The 22,971-nt window shown below is 36.1% G+C and overlaps 1 protein-coding gene across 2 annotated transcripts in view; it reads left to right on the top strand.

Moving 5' to 3' along the window:
• The window catches only part of LOC138698640 (catalase-like), a 153,564-nt gene that overhangs the window by 119,038 nt on the left and 11,555 nt on the right, over window positions 1-22,971 (top strand). Inside the window, exon 9 of one of the 2 annotated variants that reach the window (XM_069824767.1) lies at window positions 6,419-6,548. The exons of the other annotated variant lie outside the window; for it this stretch is intronic. Within the exon in view, the coding sequence (XP_069680868.1) occupies window positions 6,419-6,548 (130 nt within the window). The remainder of the gene's footprint in view (window positions 1-6,418; window positions 6,549-22,971) is intronic. 2 annotated transcript variants of the gene reach the window in all.

Raw genomic sequence — 22,971 nt, 5'->3', positions numbered from 1 at the left:
AAAAACCTCAACCAGAAAATTCAACCCGACCGGGAATCAAACCCGGCCCTTTGCGTAAGAGACCAGCATGCTGACCCCTACACCACAGAAGTGGTAGATGTGTTTTTATTGGCGTAGTTTTCAATGTTAATTTTGTTTAGCAAAATATAATAATTGTGCTTACTAAAATACGAGTAGTTATAGCATATACAGTAAAACATATGATATGATAATATATTTGATGTCAACATTTACATCCATGTAATGTGGACCTCACAATTTGTATTCGGAGCCACAATTACATTCATTACATTATACCTTTTGTAGACGCTCTTATAATTTAACTTTCGACCCCATTTAGATCATTCAAAATTGACACTTTTACGACTCTATTCTTGATTTTCAGTACACTTATATCGAACACACTGTTTCTAACAATACCTGTTACTAAAACATACTACACCATTGTCCAATATGTTCGTTACTATGTTTCTTGTGTACATTTCATTTTCAGATCTCACTAATTTTCTACATATTATACTACATTATCCTAGCTAGCCTCCACCGCCATACTCCTCACCTATTTTCATTATCTCTATCGTTTTACTTAACTTCCTATTACACTCCTCTAATTCATTCAAAATTGACACTTTTATCACTCCGTTCTAGATTTTCAGCTCACTTAGACTATATCGAACACACACTGTTTCTACCAATACTTGTTACTAAAACATATTATACCATTGTCAAATATGTTCGTTATCATGTCTTTTTCTTGTGTAGGCCCTACATTTCATTTTCAGATCTCACTAATGTTCTACATATTATACTTCTCTATCCTAGCTAGCCTCCTCGACCATACTCCTTACCTATTTTTATTACCTCTCTGTCGTCTTATATAACTTCCTATTACACTCCTCTCATTCATATTTCAATTTATTTACTAATTCCTTAGTCGTCTCTTCCTTAGCCATCTCTGTACCAGAAACATCTATTTCACCATTTTCTGTTACAAACTCGTCATTCTTTCTCTTCACTTCACTTTTCACCATTTCAGCTCTTGCAATCACAGAAACAATTTCACTTCTCCTCTCGGCACTGACCTTCCTTCCCACTAATCTGGTTAAATCACTTAAATTTTTACTCGTGTCACTAAACTTCATTGCATTTCTGGTACTTAAGCCGCTCTTATCTGATTTCTTCACATATGTTTTCTTCTTCTGTATTCTTGAGCTCAGCATTTCCTGGTTCTGTCTCGCTTCCTCCGGCGCGGTCTGCAATTCAGCTAATTCTCTGTCGTCTACACATACCTGGTCAACGGTCTTGTTATGATAGTTACTTTCCACCACAATTGCTGATTGAGCAGGCTATTCATCATCTGTCACGTATATTTTGTCCCAGTTCGAATCCCGATCTTCGCTTAACATCTCTTTAGTTGGGCTTGTTGGTATTAATCCATGCCAATGATTTTCTTCAATTTCTCTACTTTCCAGTTTGTGCGATAACTGCGGTTGCTTCATTTTGTTTCTCTCTTGACCATTCTTCTTCCTCACGATTGTAATTCCATCAGTTTGCCCATTCGTACCTTGTGACCTCGTGTCTTCAGATTTCCTATGCTCTTTTGCATATCGATGTTCTCGCTTCTTCGTACTTAATCCAAATATTGGTTGATCTTCATTTGCCTTACAGAATTCTACGTCATAGAATTTCCCATTGATTTTTAATTTGTCTTCATATAATTTTGCAAAGTGTCCATTCGCTCTTGCCGCCTTCATGAAAGGGAGTAGTAGCTTCCTTTTACATCTCATTTCGTAGCTCAGGTCTTTTTCAACTCTCATTCCCGTTCCTCGCACTCTGTGTAAGTTCCTTAATATTTTTTCTTTGGTTACTATATTTGAGAATCTTATCACAATAGCCCTTTTACATCCTAATCCGATTCTATAAGTCTCCTCGATGTCTTCTGCTCTTACCTCCAGTTTGAAGATCTCGTAGCATACTCTGCGTACTCCCTCCCCGGTTTCTATTCCCTTTTCCTCTTCTCCGAAGAATAACAATGTCCTTTTTCTTTGACTTATTTCGTACTTCATTTGTTCTATTTCTTGTCTCAGCAATTCAATCTTCTCACTGTGTCCCTCTATGTTTATTTTAACTCTTTCAATCTCCTGTCTGTAGTCACTAGAGTTATTATTATTTGTTCTTTCTTCATTATTTATAGTATTTTAGTGTACGATGGCAACATAAGTGACAATGTTTACTTTTCTTCAAAAGAATAGACCTAACAGCTGTCAAAAGAAAACGTGAATGCCCTCTAGAAAGTAAGTTCCCTTCGGGTATCTCCGCTACAATTCGGAGATAGGCGATGTTACATGTTGTTGGACCATGAGGCCTGATATCTACAGTTATCATTTAAGTGTTCTGCACGTTACTATTCTAGCGTAGTGGTAGCATTCCGGGCTGGTATCCATGAGGTCGCGTTCGAACACAACTTAGTGATTTTTTATGTTTTTTTTTTTAAGGGAGAGAAAAAATATAACTGCTCCTGTCTCTTTTATGACTGTTTTAGTAATTAGCATTAGGTTCATGAATGTCTTATACCATGACTTCACCATTACTTATTATGACATTATGATTGCAAATGGAAAGAAAGAAAAAGATTTTATTCTCAACAAAAATATATTTTTGGGAATAAACAAAACAAACTTATTGGCGTATGTCTTAGAAAATTCAAACAGTTCAAAGCCCAAAAATAAAATAAAAGGCCACGATTCAATATTTAGTCTATCTTCCTCCCATCTCAATCACATCTTGTAGTCGAGTGGGCATGGAATGGACTAGTCTTTTCAAATCGCAACTGTTCTCAGTCACGGCAGCTCAGGCATCCTGGACGAGGTTCCACAAATCATTAGGACGCCTTGGAGGGGGGTTGGACCAATTTTTCCGCATATGCTTCTTTACTTGTATCCCTTAGTTCAGTCGGAAGAGCGTCGGAATTTAGACGTCAACATCTCAGGTTAAAATCCTCGTCACTCCTTTTCATTTTATTGTGTTACACGATAATATAATCTATACTAATAATAAATCTGTAAGCGAAATTTTTCTGGTAATTTTCGCTTTTCTAAAAATAATTTGTGTTAACATGTATAATTAATCATCCTGAAACTGAAAATCGCTTTTTTGACATTTTTGTGTGTCTGTCTGTCTGTCTGTCTGTCTGTCTGTCTGTCTGTCTGTCTGTCTGTCTGTCTGTCTGTCTGTTACCTTTTCACGCGATAATGGCTGAACGGATTTCGATGAAAATTGGAACGTAAATTAAGTTCGTTGTAACTTAGATTTTACGCTGCATGGCATTCAAAATACTTTATTTAAAAGGGGGGTTATAAGAGGGCCTGAATTAAATAAACCGAAATATCTAGCTTATTATTGATTTTTGTGAACAATGTTACATCACAAAAGTTTCTTTAAAAATGATTTCCGATAAGTTTTATCCCAGGAAAACGTTTGATAGGACTGATATTTAAGGATATACAAAAGTTTTAAAATAACAATACAATACATTTCCACCGCCGCCTCAGATTAGTGTCGTTGTTCTATGTGCAAAATATTAAATTTTTTAGTAGGAAGAAAAACAAAATTTATTCATTCTATGGCAGTAGTGCGTAGGAGATTGTGAATTCTTACATTTTCGAAAGAAAGAAACATAGTGCATATATATATAGTAGATTGTTTTATTTGCTGCATCACTATTTAAGTTATTTAATAGAGCAAAAATCTAAAAATCGATATGTGACATAGGAGTTATTGCAAGAACGACGACGATGGCTACAGTGAAATCAATACAAATGACTCCGTCTATTTAAGGCGGCCTTGACGTTTATCAACATTAATATACAGAGAATATTTTGTGTGTTTGTATGAAGTAATCTCAGAAGCTAATTAACCTTCACTATTTGAAATTTGTAGTTTCTCTAGATGGATGTAATGCTACAAATGAGGACTGAGGTAAGATGAAAAGAAATCTGTACGCACAGAAAACTTGATATTCTGTAGAAATATTGTATAACTTGATTATTGCAACTTTATTTGGTCCACATAAAATATTCTAATTTTACACACTCATTTTACCATAGAGATCACTGGAGCTGAGTTATTTTAAAAGGTGTCTTGAAATGGCGTTCCTGTGTCCATAATTTACCCATATTCGTTTCCTGTGTTTATTAAAATAATATTTATGTAGGGTACCTCATTTTTTATTTGCATAAACAATGATATACAACCGAGCGAGCTGGCTCAGGCGGTAGCATTTGAGACACGCAATCGGGGGTCCCGGGTTCAAAACCCCGTCGCCGACCAATCTGACTGGGGTTTTTCATGATTTCCCTTAGTCATAAAGGCAAATGCCGAATTGGAAAGATACATGCCATTATTCATCACCGCCTCAATTACCAATACCAAAATCATTAATCAAAGTCTATAATCAGTTACATGAACACAAGCCATCTACAACACACAATAGAAACAGGAACTCAACAAGAGTAAAATCGGCCTGCTGATATACCCACACATTCTAAACACGCGACATGACCACAGATGTTAAGGCGTGAATAAAATAAACTTAACAAAAAAAAAATGTACAGTAAGGTTAACATAAAAATGATCTTCGTACACAATCAACTCTATTAATTTGGAGTGATTTATTAAAGGATGCATTCAAGACTAATTTAGAAAAATGTTAAACGAATTATCTTTGCACCAAATGAATGGTCTCTGGACCAAAATGATAACATTTTAATTATTTAAATAGAATTTAAATTAAGTAGCATATTAAACGTGTTATTCTTCTATCAAACACGAATCTACCCTGGACCCAATGTTCTATTTTAATTATGTAATTACTTTATATTTATTTCTAATAAGTGCAGCGGAGCGCACGGGTACAGCTAGTGTAATTACATAAGAAGAAAAACTAACACTTGCATTATGCAGCTATAGGCTTATTGTTCAAAACTTTACATTAAATTTCTGTCGCTAAAGAACGATAATAGAATATAAATGATAACTTGAATAGGTATTATTTATATCGCTGAAGTTAGTTAGTACGTTATTTTACGACGCTTTATCAACATCTTAGGCTATTTAGCGTCTGAATGAGATGAAGGTGATAATGCCGGTGAAATGAATCCGGGGCCCAGCACCGAAAGTTACCCAGCATTTGCTCATATTGGGTTGAGGGAAAACCCCGGAAAAACCTCAACCAGGTAACTTGTCCCAACCGGGAATCGAACCCGGGCCACCTGGTTTCTCGGCTAGACGCGCTAACCGTTACTCCACAGGTGCGGACTATATCGCTGAAGAACGATAACAGAATATAAATAACTTCAACATTATTTACATCGCTAAAGAACGATAAAGGAATATAAATGATAACTTTAATATTATTTATATCTCTAAAGAACGATAACAGAATATAAATAACTGGAATATTATTTATATCGCTAAAGAACGATAACAGAAAACAAATTATAACTTGAATATTATTTATATCGCTAAAGAACAATAACAGAATACAAATGTTAACTTGAATGTTATTTATACCGTTAACGAACGACAATAAAATAAAATGATAACTTGAACAATGTTCGTACTCACAACCTTCGAATCATTAAGTGAAAAATCTACCGCTGCTCTATGAGGCGCAGATGTCGAATGGCTCCTGCTTAGACATCATAGTTCTGAATCTGCCTCTATAAGCGCATGCATCGTGTAACATCGCCATAATCCGAAGAGGACTTAGAAAATATTCGCCGTTCACGAATGCGGCCACTTTTTTTTTTTAAGTTGTACATCCTTTTGCATTTAATGAAGAAAATTTTCAATTGGCTCTAAGTAAAAGAGAGACGGCTCTATCCCAGCCTACATTTCTAATGCAGATGATAGGTGAAGTGAGAGGAAGGTGGAAGTTTAGTGGAATTATGTGGGCAAACAGCAGTACCCCGAAAAAAACCCCTCTGCAACGTCTGCTTTGTGTTCGGATAATTCTTGGCGATTGTGAATGTTGTAACACCCTGGCATTCACAGAATCATTCATTAAAGATGATGAGATACAATGAATGCCACATTCCAAGAGTAATTTCATCATCAGTCGTAATGTAGAAGTTTCTTGTTGCTGCAAGTCCCAGCTCACCTGCATAGACTATCCATTCTTCCAACCCGTGAATGTGTCCTGTATGGAGAGGCAGGGTCAGTTATGGATTGGGACCACATCAATAAATGCAATGCTCTTAATGATTTCAGGGGCATTAGCAACATTCCTAATAACCCTTAACGGGAGTGACTTTGTGTCAAGTGTCTTGAGCATTAAACAAATAAATAGTACGTAATATACTGTATGGGATCCGAAAATTTGCCCTGCAACACAGCTACACAATGTTCTAATTTGCAGGTACAATTCCAGTGTCGAAGACAACTTCACTCAAGCGACGATGTTCTGGAACAAACTTACAAAGGAGCAGCAGACGAACATGCTGAATAACATAGCAGGAAACTTGAAGAATGCATCCCCTATAATCCAGGTAAAAAACAACACCGTTTAATTTTAATTTTGTTTTCAAAGCTCTCCAGTTGTAATCGACAGCGAACTGCCTGGAATTATGACGAATTGGCAAGTTTAATTCCATTCGAGGATGGAACATCTGCGAATTCAAATTCACTATCTTCATATTAGGATGATTTTTTATGTTTAATTACATGTCTACTACATATGAGCGATGAGGATAATGCTAAACTTTGTTAATCTGACAATGTTTAAAATCCAATTATGAAGCAGAACCACTTCACGAAATTAATTACCCGCATTATGTGATATATGTTAGGATAGATGCTGCTACTTTCTGATATCGTCGACAACTCAGGTAATCTGGCAGAGTTGAATTCCATTTCTGAGTCTAAACTCTCTAACCTTTATTCTTATTCTATGGTGATTGGTCAGTTGGTCACTACTCCAGATATTTCATATGAACACCTTCCTGGATTATATTTGCCTCGTACAGTGCGTAACTTAATTCCTGAGGAAGGACACATCAACGACGGAAGTCATTATTCCGGATAATAAATGTGACAATACGCGGTAATGTCGAATAGTAAAGTTACACTTTGACACGAGTGACAAATGGAGACAGTTTCATCCTAGATCTTCACAATAAGGGGCAGTGTTCCTCTGTGTGTCCTAAAAGAAGAACATTAAGAACCGACGTCACTTTCCTTCCTACAGAGAGCATTCTAAGGATATTTCTCCTCAAAAACCCATCTATACCGGTTCTTACTTGAACCAGAGAATTTCGAGTTTCATGGGAATATCATTAACACTACGGAGAGACCATTGCTGGAATATATGATTTCACAGCGCTGCACTGTACAGTGTGCAAAAACGCAAATCTAGATGGGCAGAATTAACAACTTCTCTACATTCTAACATATTGTTATGAAAATTTTTATAGACATTATATGTAGCACTTAATTTTTGTGTGCAAACTCTGATTACGTTTGTATACTAGGAACTACTCCTTTACAGGGGCTGAATTTACACAAAATTAACAACTTCTCTCCTACACAACAAATTTTATGAAACTTTGTACAGGAGCTAAGACAGCAAATATTTTTTGTGTGCAAACTCTGGTTACATCTATTATGCTACCTATGATTCTTGTGCAGAGTTTCATAAAATCTTATTGATAGGAGATAAGTTATGAATTTTGTCTAAATGCACCCGCTATAAAAGGGTACACACCTATGGAGTAACGGTTAGAGGGTCTGGCAGCGAAACCAGGTGGCCAGGATTCGATTCCCGGTCGGGGCAAGTTACCTGGTTGAGGTTTTTCTGGAGTTTTCCCTCAACCCGATATGAGAAAATGCTGGGTAACTTTCGGTGCTGGACCCCGGACTCATTTCACCGGCATTATCACGTTCATCTCATTCAGACACTAAATAACCTAAGATGTTGATAAAGCATCGTAAAATAACCTTCTAAAAAAGCTATAAAAGGGTAGTTCATCTTGTGCAAACGTAATCAGTTTCTACACAAAACATATGTATCACATGTAAGGCTTATACAAAGTTTAATAACAATCCGTTAGAACAGACGTCTCCAAAAGCGTACTCGCGAGTAAGCCCCTGAACGGAACCGAAGCCAGTACGTAATGAGCGCGCCCGCCTCACCCATCCCCACCTGTACTGTACTCAATGTTTATGCGCAAACGAAGAGCAGTGGCGGATTGCCATTATCACTGTGTTGGTAGGCGTGTTCCACCGTTTCACAAGGTCTTTTAATCATGAACGTAGTACATTCAAGGATGAATAGGAAGAGAAACTTTTTTGTGTTAGTGGGGAGAATTTGAAATGTTTAATTTGTTCGAAAATTCTTAAGGGTGTGTTAAAATTCAACATGCGATGACAATACTCGACTCTTCACAAAGAATATCATACATTTACAGGCATGGTCGACCTGGTTGGCGAGTTGGTATAGCGCTGGCCTTCTATGCCCAAGTTTGTGGGTTCGATCCCGGGCCAGGTCGATGGCATTTAAGTGTGCTTAAATGCGACAGGCTCATGTCAGTAGATTTACTGGCATGTAAAAGAACTCCTGCGGGACAAAATTCCGGCACATCCAGCGACGCTGATATAACCTCTGCAGTTGCGAGCGTCGTTAAATAAAACATAACATTTTTACAGGCATGTTGGACATGTGAAAATAATTTATTTTGGGGCTATCTGTACAACTGTTGGTTATACATAATAATCAGTATATTACAATACGTTTACACTCAGTTCCGCAAGACAAACATATAGTATTTTGTTTAATTTTAGGTGAAATGCTTAGGCCTACAAATATTTTGATAAATATAAAACAAGAAAATACAAACACAAATCATACACGTGTTCTCAGTCTTAAACAAAAACAGCTTCTTGCTAGCTATGTTCTAACTTGGAATATTGGAAAATCAATGAAGCCCTTTACAGAAGCATCATTTGTAAAATCGTGCATACAGAACGCTACTACAATAGACTGCTGTGTCCAGAACAAAGTCAGAGTTCAAGAAAATTAAATTGTTTCCAATTACAGTTCAGAGAAGGAATTTCAAGATTGTAAATGTAATTGAATCTGAAGTCGAAATTACAATTAACCAGTTTGTAGCTTACTCACTTGCATTGGACGAAAGCACAGATAGAAATGACGAAGCTCACCTAGCAATTTTCATCCGAGGAGTTAATGAACATTTTCCTGTGTCTGAATGTCTTCTAGATGTAATTACAAAATACAACTGGAGAAGATCTTTTCCAGACACTGAAAAGCATCAAAGAACAGAAGAGGTTGAATTTGCAATGACTTGTGTCAATAGCAACAGAAGGGGCTCCAGCTTCATAGTATATGTCAAAATAATATACAAACGTATGATATTTCTTATTCTTTTGATGTTATTATTTGTAAACACAAGCAGATCGTTGCCGCGATCCCCCACTGATCGCTTCCATCTGCTGAGGTACGAGTCTCTCCCCTTCTCTAGCCTTGCAGCACACTGTGTTCGGCGGGCAGCATCGAGAGCACGAATGGCGATACGCTTTTTGGAGACCTCTGCGTTAGAATGTAGAGAAGTTATTAATTTTGTCTAGTTACTATATTTGCGTTCTGACCCATGCATGGTGCGTTTGTTAAGTTTAGATAAAAATGTTTCCAATATATTTTAACCTGGCGTTCGATGTGATTTTAATAATTTTGCAGTCGTAAAACAATCATAGTCACTAAAAATTTCCTCATTCCATGATTCTTTTCTGCTGTTAAGCTGAACATGGAACAGTTGCCGCCGCGTTACCATATGCCCTACTGAAAACAATTACTGATAGACGCGCAAGAACGCGCAAACTTTAAAACAGAGATTCAACAGTCTAAATCAGCGGTCATTAGCACAGAGCACCCTCGGGCTAGCGTCTCTTACTCGCGGATAAGAGACTGCACTATGGTGCATCTGTGGCTGCTGGAGGATATGCTCTCTCCCTCTCTGCCCACTGCACGACGGGGCATATGATGTTGCACCGAATACACTTTACTCATTTCAGATAGTGCTAACGACCACTGCTCTAAATGATACTGTATTAAATGATAAAAGAATTGTTCTGACCATCTATATTAAAACTCACATTATAATTGGAGAACTTAAAAAAATAGTTTTTCAATTATAATATTTAAACCCTACTGTAAGACGAAAAATACACCGTGTCTCTAAACTAAGTCCCACTTAATATTCATTTTATTCTAATACTACTTAATCTTAAGCAATGTTTGATGGCTCATACGGTGCACAAGGTCCCCAGGTCTTTGTTTCATTACAGCGATTCGACATGAGCGTCATGTGTGCAGCGATATGTATATATATATATTTTTTTTTGTTACAGCCTGCATGCTCCATTACTGTGGAGTAATACTACATGCATTGGTTTAACTTAAACTATGTTCATATAATTACTTTATATTGTTCTAAAAGTTTCTTTATAGGCAATATAGTTGGATGAATTTTGTACTTTTCTTTCATTGTAATTTGTCAAATTGTATATGAAGAGCCTAGCTGGACCCCTGTGGTCCAGAACAGCCAAGAACCGAGAAGAATGGAGATCGCTACAGTTTGCCAGTATCGAGTGAGAGTGCAAGTGACGAACGATGAACAAAACTTATATAGAACTGAATCTACCGTCATGCGGATTAGCTCACCGCATGATCTCTAAAGAGATCCCCTTTTTAGGAGGCCATAGCCCTTCACGGGAAATCCAAAGGCTATTTCATTCATTCATTCATTCATATTCTTAGTAAATTTGATCAAGTTCTTTTGGTATTTGTGCACTAGTTTGTCTTTATTCACTGGCCAGTTTTCAGACTTTAGAACTGCCGCTTTCAGAATGTGTCTTTCTCTCACAAGTAATTTACAATTGTATAATAAATGATCTATCGTTTGTTCGTCATTGTTGCATGGACATAATGGGCTATCTATAATTTTATATTTATGTAGATAAGATTTTATATTTCCGTGTCCTGTTATTATAGTTGTGAAGTTTGGGGTTATGTTAAGTTTCAATTTTAACCGATCGTTTATATTTGGGAAGAAAGATTTTGTGATTTCTCCTTTTGCTGTGTTGTCCCATTCGTTTTGCCACTTCACTAAACTGAGAGTGTGTATTTCACCTTTCACTGCACTTTTTGGTGTCTTGCTGTAGCTCTCTGGAATATCCTCGGAGCGTGCTGCCTCCTTCGCAAGTTGATCTGCTAATTCATTCCCCTCGTGTCCAGCGTGGGCCTTAATCCAGTTGAATTCTATTTTCCACTTCTTCCTCTCCGCTTCCTTTACTTCTCTTCTGATTTCTTCTATAAGATGCGTATGATATGTTTGATTTCTAAGGGAGTCTAATGTTATCCTGCTGTCTGTAAATATTGAAATTTTTTGGTGTTTTTTTCCAGAGTCTGTACATGTTGAATAGCTTTTAATATGGCTAGTTGTTCAGCCTGATTGTTGGAACATTTGCCATTCAGTCTGTATTTTAGCGCTTCCTCCAGGTTGCCTTCTTTAAATATAGCTACTCCTGCTCCAACACCGAGTTCACCTTTGCTCCCATCTGTGAATATTTTAATTGTATTATATTCGTTGTCCTCTTTTCCTTCTCTGATTTTTACGTGGTCAGCTGGATGCTGCCAATGTTTTAACTCCATATCATGGTCAATCTGATTCCTGTTCTCGTGGTCATGTTGGTTTCTGCGATATTCAACTCCTGCCAGGCTCTAGATAACATGTCAGGTGTCACCATGGCTGCGGCTTCTTCAATTCTCATTCGTAGATCCTGCACGCCTCATGGTAGACTTTTTCCTTTATACAACCCCACAATAAGCTCAGGGGTTAAATCAGGAAATCTCGGCGTCCATTTCATGTAGGCCTAAGCGTTGTCCATGTCTCCTACTCGTCCTATCCAACGTTGTGGAAGTGTGAGATTGAGATAGTCATGAATTTCACATTGATAGTGGGGAAGTGTGCTGTGCCATCCTGCTGGTACAGATAATCATTCGAATTTTCATATAGTTGAGGCATTAACCACTATTGGAGGATGTCGAGGTAGATAATGGGGAAAAACAGGCCATACAGTTTGTGATGTGAGATGGCATAAAACACATTGCTGCGCACAGCGCAGCTTGTGGCCTATCAGGGAAATTTTAATTAAAACGAGACAAAGCCGGATGAATTGTTCTTGCACATGTCACCTGATGCATCATAAATTGTCCGCCATACTATGAGCTATAAATTACTGAAAGAGGGACTTACTTTAGAGACACGGTGTACTTTACAAACTTGAAATTGAAGTTACATTAGTAAGAACGTACCTATCTGAACAGATTCCATGTCTCACAACACAATAAATCACTAACAATAATTGACTCTTTTCACCCACATACGAGTAATAAGCATCTCTGTCTACTACTGAACAGGAGCAAGAAGTGTTAGAAAAAATTCATTGTTCAATCCTTCCTAAAATAGCTTGTTGCTGATAAAATAGTAAAAGCTGTCCCTCACAACACTATCTAAATGTTAAAGAATATGAATAATTCATATTCTCCTATATCTAACAAAACATAGCCACCGGCTCTGTCGGCTGAGGCGCTTGCCTACCGATCCGGAGTTGCGCTCGCGCGCGGGTTGGATTCCCGCTTGGGCTGATTACCGGATTGGGTTTTTCAGAGGTTTTCCCCAACCGTAACGCAAATGTCAGGTAATGTAAATGGCGAATCCTCGACCTCATCTCGCCAAATATCATCTCACTATCACCAATCTCATCGACGCTAAATAATATCGTAGTTGATACAGCGCGTTAAATAACCAAGTAAAAAATTAAAAAGACATCTAACTAAACAAGTCTAAATTTGATTTTTGTCTACCTAGAAAATTACACACTGTGTGCTGGCTGGAATAATGAAGTTAAGGTCAGATGGAAGTGTGAAAGTTATCTGGAATTCCCCCGATTTGCTTAACATCATAAATGCCATTTAAGTAGCCTTTTCCGCTAAACTGGAGAATTAGCTACGGTAGGTTTTAACCATGCCGTTATGGTTACGACTAAATAGAACTAAATACCCAATGTCGCCAACATAAGGACGTTGGCCTATGGCGTGGTTAGGAGGAGAAATTCGTTTTTTCTTCTCTCTCTACCTCCTTCGTTCTGAACATTACTGACAGATAGCACGGAATAGATGCAGTTAATATCTCTCCTAAAAAGGTCAACGGAAGTAGCAGTTCGATAAATGAAATTATCGATATCTATTGTTTAAATAATTGAGAACCAAAGATTGTTTGCATGTGACCATGGCGGGTATTTAAACACTACAAGGTCCTGGGAAAACATTTGCGTAAAAAGCCATAATGAATAATGAATAAGTTTGGAGAAGGCAGTGATATTACATATTACTGAAATATATAAAAAAAATAATTAATTTTATTACGTTGGCTATGTTAGAATAAAATCGATAATATACCTACTATTTCCAGATAAGAATATGAATCGATATTATCAAATAGGCTGGCATAACTACAACATCTTTGACAGTTAACGACTAGGTTAGATAGAGTTTGATGAGCAGATACTTGTATTAGTCTAAATTAGACGCACGGACAGTGATGACGCTTTTTAATATTTTGAAATATACTCTCGTTAGGATTATTTATTTATTTATTTATTTATTTATTTATTTATTTATTTATTCTGGTGTAGTTAAGGCCATCAGGCCTTCTCTTCCACAACACCAGGAATACAAATACAATAACAGAAATAAAAAGGAAAAAAAAAATCACTATAAACGAAGTAAAGTCACACAAATATATACACAGGTTGCAGTCACACAAACTTTAAATGAGTGATTAAGTATAATTAATTGTATCCTATGTTACTCTTTAAAAATATTTTGAAATATATTCTCATTAGAAATATGTTGTTCCTTATATTTTCAAATATATTGACGTTAACATTAGACACTGTTATTTTTCTTGTTTTCTTCTTTCTCCGGTTACACATTTTGCACATACGAAAGTTAAGTTTGGTTAGTTTAGGTTTTTATTATTGTTTAACCAAGTCCGCGCATGAACAATTATATCTCACTGCCAGACTGTTCCTGTTACGAGCCACACGTGTCAAAGTTATCAATTTAAACATAAGATTTAATTTCATTCTCCATATACTAATTTAAATTATATCATATTGTACTTAATAAATAATTTGCAACTTTAAACATAAATTTTTTCATTTAAATATTACTCGTATGTAATAGAAAAATTTTATATGACGAGGTAGGCCAGGATCCTCTAAACTAAAAATAAAACGGCAACGCGGTCATAATTACGTAGTTAACGCTTTGGTGAACATTAACTTCAAATTTACTTTCGTTCATATCAATGATAGTCCCTGCAGCGCATCTTCTCCCCCCCCCCATTTCGTTGTGATAACCTACTATAACATCTTACTATATTTGCATTTTCTTTCAGTGTATTCAAAGCTCCGCCGTTATACTTCGTAAACCTTGAACTTGACTAGAGTCGACGGTATTTCAGAAGGTGGTCGTCTGCTAGAGTTAGCGCCCAGGGAGACAGAGGGGCGAGCGAGGAAGCTTACAACATTGCCATATCGTAGTATACGCGCACATGCAGTACACATAGGGCTGAAGAGAATTTAATTTTTCAAAAGGTAATGACTTTTGCCTTGATTAATTTACTGTAAGCATGACACCAAACAAATCCTGTTTCTTTCACTAACAATTCTTTGCACGGTTCGCAAACTCATACGACATGATTCTGCAGTCGTTTCTTGCGCGTTGGCAACGTTGCACCCAGCACCATGATGGCTGGCAGCGTTCTGCTCGTGAACGTTTTAAAAATAATTACACATTTTAAACACTAATTCCCGCGTCTGCTTGTGCAATACTCGTCTTTTTACACTCTCTCATTCCATTTATCTTACACACATACACAGCAAATGTTATTTTTACTTATTCAGTGTATTGAAACACTCACACGTGAACAAACGAACTTTGCAAGCGCTTGTTACCGACTGATTCAGACTGGTTCTACAATACAGGCTTGTGACGTCACATATCAGAAATGCTATGGCGCATATAGCAGCCGACCGCCTTCCGAATTGCCGTCGACTCTAGTGGAGTCAATTATTTGAGACTATAGTCGTGAATTTTACTACCACCATTTCGACTGTCTTTTGTTTCACACTGCTCGGTATGGTCACAGTCTACTATATACAGTCACGAAGCTCAATATGTACTAAAAATGCAAACATGGGTAGTTGCCCACCACTAGGATCGCTACTATCGCCTCATCATCGCAGATCTCTCTCCTAGTAGACGACAAAATATGTTACACTTTCGTTGTCGTGTTCTTTTGGAAAAATTAACACCTTCCTTCCATTATTGAAATATTAAATGCATAAAGTTAATTTATTATTTTAATGAAGTATATTAAATTCCACCATAAACTCGAAGATACCTGCAAGAAATAAGTAATATAATTTTTGTTTGTGCAAAACGAACTGAAATTTACTATAATAGCTTCACTCATTCAAAATTATAGCGGTAATTAACTATGAAACCAATAAATATTAATTTTCATTTCCCTTTACAACAATAATAATGGAAATATGAATTAATGGAGTAACTTCCGCGTACCGGTACTTGTAGTGTAGGCTTACGTAGTTAACAAAGCGGGATGAGGTTAAGCAATAATAATCACACCAGAATTGGAAATAAAACGTGATCAATAAATTTTATTGTAACAGTCTTTTTCTACGTCTCTAGTAAAGGCAACAAATAAAAATAACAACAAAATTAACAGCTATAATTAAAAACATATCCTTTGAAAAAAATAGGCCTAAGCAATAATAATCCCACCAGAATTGAAAATAAAACGTTATCAATAAATTTCATTAAAACAAACTTAATTTTTCTACGTCTTTAGTAAAATAACACATAAAAATAATAACAAAATTAATAGCTACAATTAAAAATATATCCTCTGAAAAAAAAGTAGACCTAACCTTTATTTCTCTGGAAATTTAGCAGCCTAAGTGACGGAATTTTAACCGGTATCTAATGTCCTTTCGGTTATACTGAAACATTTCATTGTGAAATTTAAGGATATAATGTATTCTAACAGTCACAAAGAACTTCAAAATTAAGAGTTTTGTTTCTGCACAGCATTCTTGTGGAAACCCAGGAACCTTTCTGAATCTTTCGGAAATCGGACAAAGGATAACTCTGGCCTCTTTCTCTTACTGTTGCTACAATTTATAGCACTACAAACGTCTCCTCCTTGTCCCATATTATTATTCCAATTATTATATTTTAGCCATTAACATTTTCATTACAACCAAATAACGAACATTTCACAAGCATCAATGTGAAATACGCAACGAGCTAGCACTCGATAGAATTACGACACTGTCCAAAGTCGACCATGGACAGTCTATTGTTTCTAGTTGCTAACCGCTTGGAGCGCTTTATCACGAGATTTGCAAAAAAAACACCTCAAGCTTCGCGACTGTATATAGTAGACTGTGGTATGGTCAAGTGACTAGTGGCCAACGTAGTTGGCGTTTCTCTACCGTGTGTATTATCCAGTTGTTCTGCATTTTCCACTTCACATTATCATCCCCTTCTCGTTTCATTTTTATATATATGATGAGGATTACAAGAAAAGCAGCGAGTGGTAGAAAATGTCCTCAGAAGTTTGTATGGTTATGACTAGAGTTAGGATTCGTACGAGTATATAATAAAAGCTAATATTTTTAGTCTGTGTAGTTTATAGACATGCAAACCATATCCCCCCCCTACTCCTTATACTTGCAATTCTTGTCATTCAGTACTTCCATTAGTTAGCGCTAAGGGTCTTAAATTCTCTTAATCACAACTTATAAAACAGCGGGGGTTTAAAAGCTACATTTTCTAGTCCTTGTGACTTTTTTTTCGAGTCTTGTCAATTTGGCTTAAAACCTTCTTAACCGGCATCACATCGACTCAACTATACTCGGCGTCATTCTTAACTCTTACTACATATAAATCCTAGCGCTACTTATGATTATTAATATACGTTTCCCGAACCGTAATATTTTCCAAGATTCGTTACATAACGAAAATCTGAGGACATCACAATCTGCCATATCGTCATCATGACGTTATTGACATCATAAAGATAACTATTGCAAAATTCCACCACTTACCTTAAATTATCTTCAAGGACCACCTTTTCACATCCACTCTAAATAACAGGACCCATTTCACTTTTTCCGCCATCAGGATATACTCCTTAAATATCAGACAAGAACACAACATTTCAGAAGGAGTCTTATAACCACGTGTTTTCAAATTATGGAAATACAGTTCATGTACTGAAAAATATACATTCGTCACTAGAACCAGGACAACTTCCTTTTTAACCACACTTTCAGAGCAATCTTCAGTTACAAGCCAGTGCATGGGTAGGTTTGGCAACGCTGAGTGGAGGCGAGAGGAGGTGAAATAAAGGCATGACGTTTGACTTTTAGTCCTTTGATTTCGTTGTCACATGTACAGCTGTCAAAAAAAAAAGTGGCCGCACTCGTGAACAGCGAATATTTTCAAAGTCCACTTCGGGTCGCGGCGATGTTACACGATGCATGTGCTTGTACAAGCAGTTCCGGAACTATGAAAGTGTTCCATATCTGCTCCTCGCAGACCAGCGGTAGAGTGCTTGTTTAATTATTCAAAGGTTGTGGGTTCGCGCCTTCTTCAAGTTTTCATTTTATTTTTTAATCGTTCTTTAGCGATGTAAATGATACTCAATTTATCATTTATATCCAGTTATCGTTCTTGATGGATATCACGTTATTTATATTTTGTTATCGTTCTTTAGAGATATGAATAAAATTCAAGTCATCATTTGTATTCTGTTATCGTTTTATAACGATATGAATAATAATTATAACTATTGTAGCTACAGTATCCAATGGGGTTAGCCCTATTTTACATATGTATGTTAGGGCTATAGTTTTATACACAAAAAAAGATAAGCATAAAGAGAAATGGAAAAGAAAATTAAATTAGCTTACGCTATGTAAACAAAACATAAACAATCCGTAAATTAGGCATTGCGATTGCAAAACAAATATCAGTTATCAATTTGAAACATACAAAAACATTAACAACACACATACGTAACACTTCTATAACACAAATATGCAGCTTTCCATACCATACATCATAAATTAATACACAATAGTCACACAAACACAATCAAACTATAATTACGACATTGCGACGACATCAAGCATCCCATAACTGACTCACATACATAACAAATCAAGCATCCGTTGCAACACATACACTTCAACATAGTAACCACACTTTTAAAAGTTACAAATTTGGATCCAAGAAGAATAAATAGGACACTGTTACTAATTACTATTCTTCTAAATTTTCTTAAATACATCTGTAATAAATCTGCGAAATTCCGATTTGAATAATATTCACGTTTTTATATTCTGTTATCGTTCTTTAGCGATATAAATAATATTCAAGTTATCATTTATATTCTGTTTTCCTTCATTAGCATTATAAAATAATATTCAAGTTATTTATATTGTTATTGTTCTTTCGCAATATAAATAATCTGTATTTTATGTAAGTAATTATTATAACACAAATAACCATCTTTCTTTGCAAAATAGGCTATTTTATTTAGATAATTAAATACGTATTATATAATATCTTATATTAACTAAACAAACCGATATTTATCATTTATATTGTGTTATCGTTCTTTAGTGATACTGTATAAATAATATTCAAGTTATTTATATTGTAATCGTTCTTTAGCAATATAAATAACATAAATTTAATATTAGGTTTGGAAAAATCCAGTTGCATAATACTGGTATTAGTTTTTCTTTTTGTATTATTACATTATACTATCTTCAACCAAAATAAAATGAAAAGGAGTAACGAGGAATTGAATCTGAGACGTTGACATCTAAATTCCGACGTTCGTCCGCTGAGCTACGAGGGCAAAAGTGTGGAAACATTTTCGGAAAAAATGGCCCAATCACACTCTAAGATTTTCTGATGATTCGTAGAAGCTAGTCCAGGATGCGGGGGGCAAATGCTAATTGAGATTTCCCGATCTCTGATAGGGTCAAACATCCTGATAGAATTAATATTTAACTCTTGCCGTGACTTTCGGTGAAGTCCGGAGGGCCAAATTAGTCAAATCCACTCTCCTCATCTCCACGCTTGGGCCCCCTGGAATTTAATAAGATGCGAAAGAGATAGTGGTGTGCGGAAAGCAACGGGATGTTACCGCATTTAGGCCTATCCTTCCCAAGAAAAACTGCAAACATGAACAAAGGAAGCTTTAAATAGAAGAAGAGGCATCTTCTGCGGACCTCTGGAAAAAGAACTAAGGAAGAGACTAGTGAAGTGCTTTGTGTGGAGTGTGGCATTGTATGGGGAAGGAACATGGACATTACACGAAATGAAGAGAAACGAATTGAAGCATTTGAAATGTGGATGTGGAAAAGAACGGTGCGTGTGAAGTGGACAGATAGAATAAGAAATAAAATTGTGTTTGAAAAAGTGAGTGAAGAAAGAATGATGCTGAAACTGATTAGAAAGATAAAAAGTAACTGGTTGGGTCTCTGGTTGAAAAGAATAATAGACGACATTAGGATATGTGGATCATATGCGGAGACTAAGAGGAAGGCAGAAAATAGGAAAGATTGGAGATTGCTGGGTTTGCAATGAAAGATCTGCCCATGGACAGAACACTTATGTATGTATGTTCAGAATGCCTGGAATATCGTGTCTAAAAACAGTCGCTATTTGCATAGACTAGTCAATTCCATGCCCACTCGACTGCAAGATGATCGAGATAAGAGGAAGATAGACTAAATATTGAATTATGGCTTTTTGTTTTGTTTTTTGAACGCTTAATTGTTTGAATGTTTTAAGGCCGACGCCAGTAAATTTGTTTTGTTTATGCCACGAAAGATATTTTTATTGAGAATAAAATCTTTTTTCTTTCCATTTGCAGCCACAATATCATAATGATAAAGTCATGGCATAATATATTAATGAACCTGATGTTAATTACTAAAATAATCGTAAAAGAAAAAGGAGCCATTATGTATAGTTTGTCTCTCTCAAAAACAGAACAAAAAGGAACATAAAAAGCACGTGGTTGTAGTCGAACGCAGGACCTCATGAATAAGAGGCCTGAACGCTACCATTATGCTATCGATAACACACAGAATACTTCAATTATAACTGTAGATATCAGGCAATGTGGTCCAACAACATGTAACATCGCCTGTCTCCGATTTGTAGCGAAGATACCCGAAGGGAACTTTGTTCCAGGAGAGCGGCCACTTTTTCTTTTGACAGCTGTACATTTTCGACATTAATTGATACAAAACTAAGTTCATATGATCAAGATTCAGTGTACTGATGTACGTAATTTATTACGGAATCAGAAATAGTATATTATCTGAGTTTTAGAATACCGCGTAAATACTTGCATACAGCCACTTATAACTTAAACAAATGAAAAGCATACGTGTTTTTTATTGATGGTACAAGGGAAAATAAATAAATAAATACTTCAAGAAATGTTACTTCTACCAAAAATAAATAAAATAACGACGTACTTTCGCAGTACCCTATTCCAATCAATTAACCATTATGTGGCTAGTATATTGACAATGTTTTGTCTCTGACGTGAAAGGTCTAGGGTATCATATACATTTAAATTTCATGTGATTATCTGTCGTGCTTTTCTATAAATATTTCAGATGCTCAGAAAGCCAGTTTTAGTTTGAACCTCGCCAATCACCATAACAATACTGTTATCCTAAATTATTTGTTATACATTTTCTAAAATACAATTTTAAATAGGCCAAGCCCAAGTATAAAGTTCTATGAAAAAATGAAGAAACATACCTTCAACATAATACGTAACAAAAGATATCATTATTTATTAAGTATGTGCCAATTAGCGTAAACTCAGTGAACTTTAAATCCTGTAAATACGAAGTGAAAAGAAACATGTTTGTAACTAATTTATTACAAAAGAAATAATATTAATAAATAAACCTTGAAAACCAACAAAGTGAGTGTATACATCTACAAATTATAGGTAGTTCTGACGTATAGCAGGTATTCCAAATCTTCAACAAAACTTCAACATTTATGGGATCACAAAACAACTGTTTACAATGAACTTGAAAATCAACGGCGTAACTTTATTGATGCAGCAGACGAGACCCAAAAATTTGGCTAGAATTCTGATACACCACAAACCACAACTAAGACTATAAAAATGTAATTCATACAATATTTAATATTTAGAAGAATTGTCAATCTCTTTGTCATTATTAATAACCGTAAAAATTGCTAAAGACTGCAGCCATATTTTCATTTTTTGTCTTTTTTTATCATCAACACGCACTTAGTTTATAATACACCAACAATATTAACGTTTGGTACGACCGCGAACATAATTCCATCTACACATACTTATATTGTAACATTAATTTACATTGAAAATCGCCATAAGCACCAACACATGTTCTAGATAGTAGGCCTCCATTTGACAGTTAATTACAGTGTTGCCGACATATGGCTCCTGTTTTTAACTGATGAAGGCTCTGACACTTTTCAAAGACTTCCAAAAAAGTTCGACGTTTTGCGTATGCACTTCCGAATCGTCTTCTCGAACAAACCCCACTGAATGATTAATAAACGCATATAAAAATCCTTCTTTCTCTATATCACAATAAGCCTTCCACTCATTTGCAATAACCTTAGTCCCAATTAAAATAAAATGATTAATTAAGAGAACAAGTGAATCCTTACTTCTACAATACACTCTAACAATGAATCATTTCCTAGAATTCATCAAAAACCCAAATGTGATGCAACTTACTATGCAAAAAAACTACCTCGGTTATACTTTCTACAGTCTATACCAGATGTCTTTGGAGCAGATATAAACAACGGAACGAAATGCAAGAGAGCGTGGTTCACACAATACTAAATGTCTGTGTATGAATTACGTGACCGTCTACGTTCTTATAACGAAAAGTGAAAATTAAAGTAATGTGTCTTTGAACACACCTTCTTGCATCAGTCACTAGTAATTGTACTGCTGTCGTCTGCTCATACACCGCACAGATGCAAGACGCACTTGAACTGTAGTAGTGGACGCGTCTCTGAATACCGTCTCGTAACCAGGATATGCACGCGCTAGTGTCTACAACGCTCTCAGCTAAATAATGACTCGCTAACCAATGGGAGCGCAGCGATAACATGAGATGCATCGAGACCCTTGTTATGGTCTGCTCCGAAGACATCTGGTATAGAGTGTAGTACATAATTATATAGTATATATACTGTATATGGTAATTTCATATATGACTCGTCTATTTATACTATCAATCCAAGTTCACCAATAGGGACAGAATATTCGTAGCATACTTCTCTACAAACCTTTAATAATCACAAACACCAATCTCTGAACTAACAACTTCTAACATGAAGCCATGTAACCAACAGTAAGTATATCACCCCAACACTTTGACTTCATCCTTCAAACCACGTAGGCTATTAGTAGATATGCCTACGTGTATTTTTCCCACAGGCACCACAATGCAACTGGAAAGCGTAATTAATTCTTACTATACTTCACAACTTTTACTTGATCCTTCGCTCCACATTCAACACAATCATAACTTATATCCACGCGCTGAGTATCTTACACACTCAAAACCACTGTCACTCCATAACTGAAATCAACTCTCTCCGTCTTCGCTACCCCAGACACCTCCGAAGTCAAATGGCGACCTAAATAACTACGCTAAATAAAAAACAGTCATCACAGTCCTATC

Source organism: Periplaneta americana, chromosome 1, assembly GCF_040183065.1.
Source record: "Periplaneta americana isolate PAMFEO1 chromosome 1, P.americana_PAMFEO1_priV1, whole genome shotgun sequence".
Classification (NCBI taxonomy): domain Eukaryota; kingdom Metazoa; phylum Arthropoda; class Insecta; order Blattodea; family Blattidae; genus Periplaneta; species Periplaneta americana.
The sequence above is the reverse complement of the archived record's forward strand: the minus strand, read 5'-3'. Positions and strand labels throughout refer to the sequence as shown.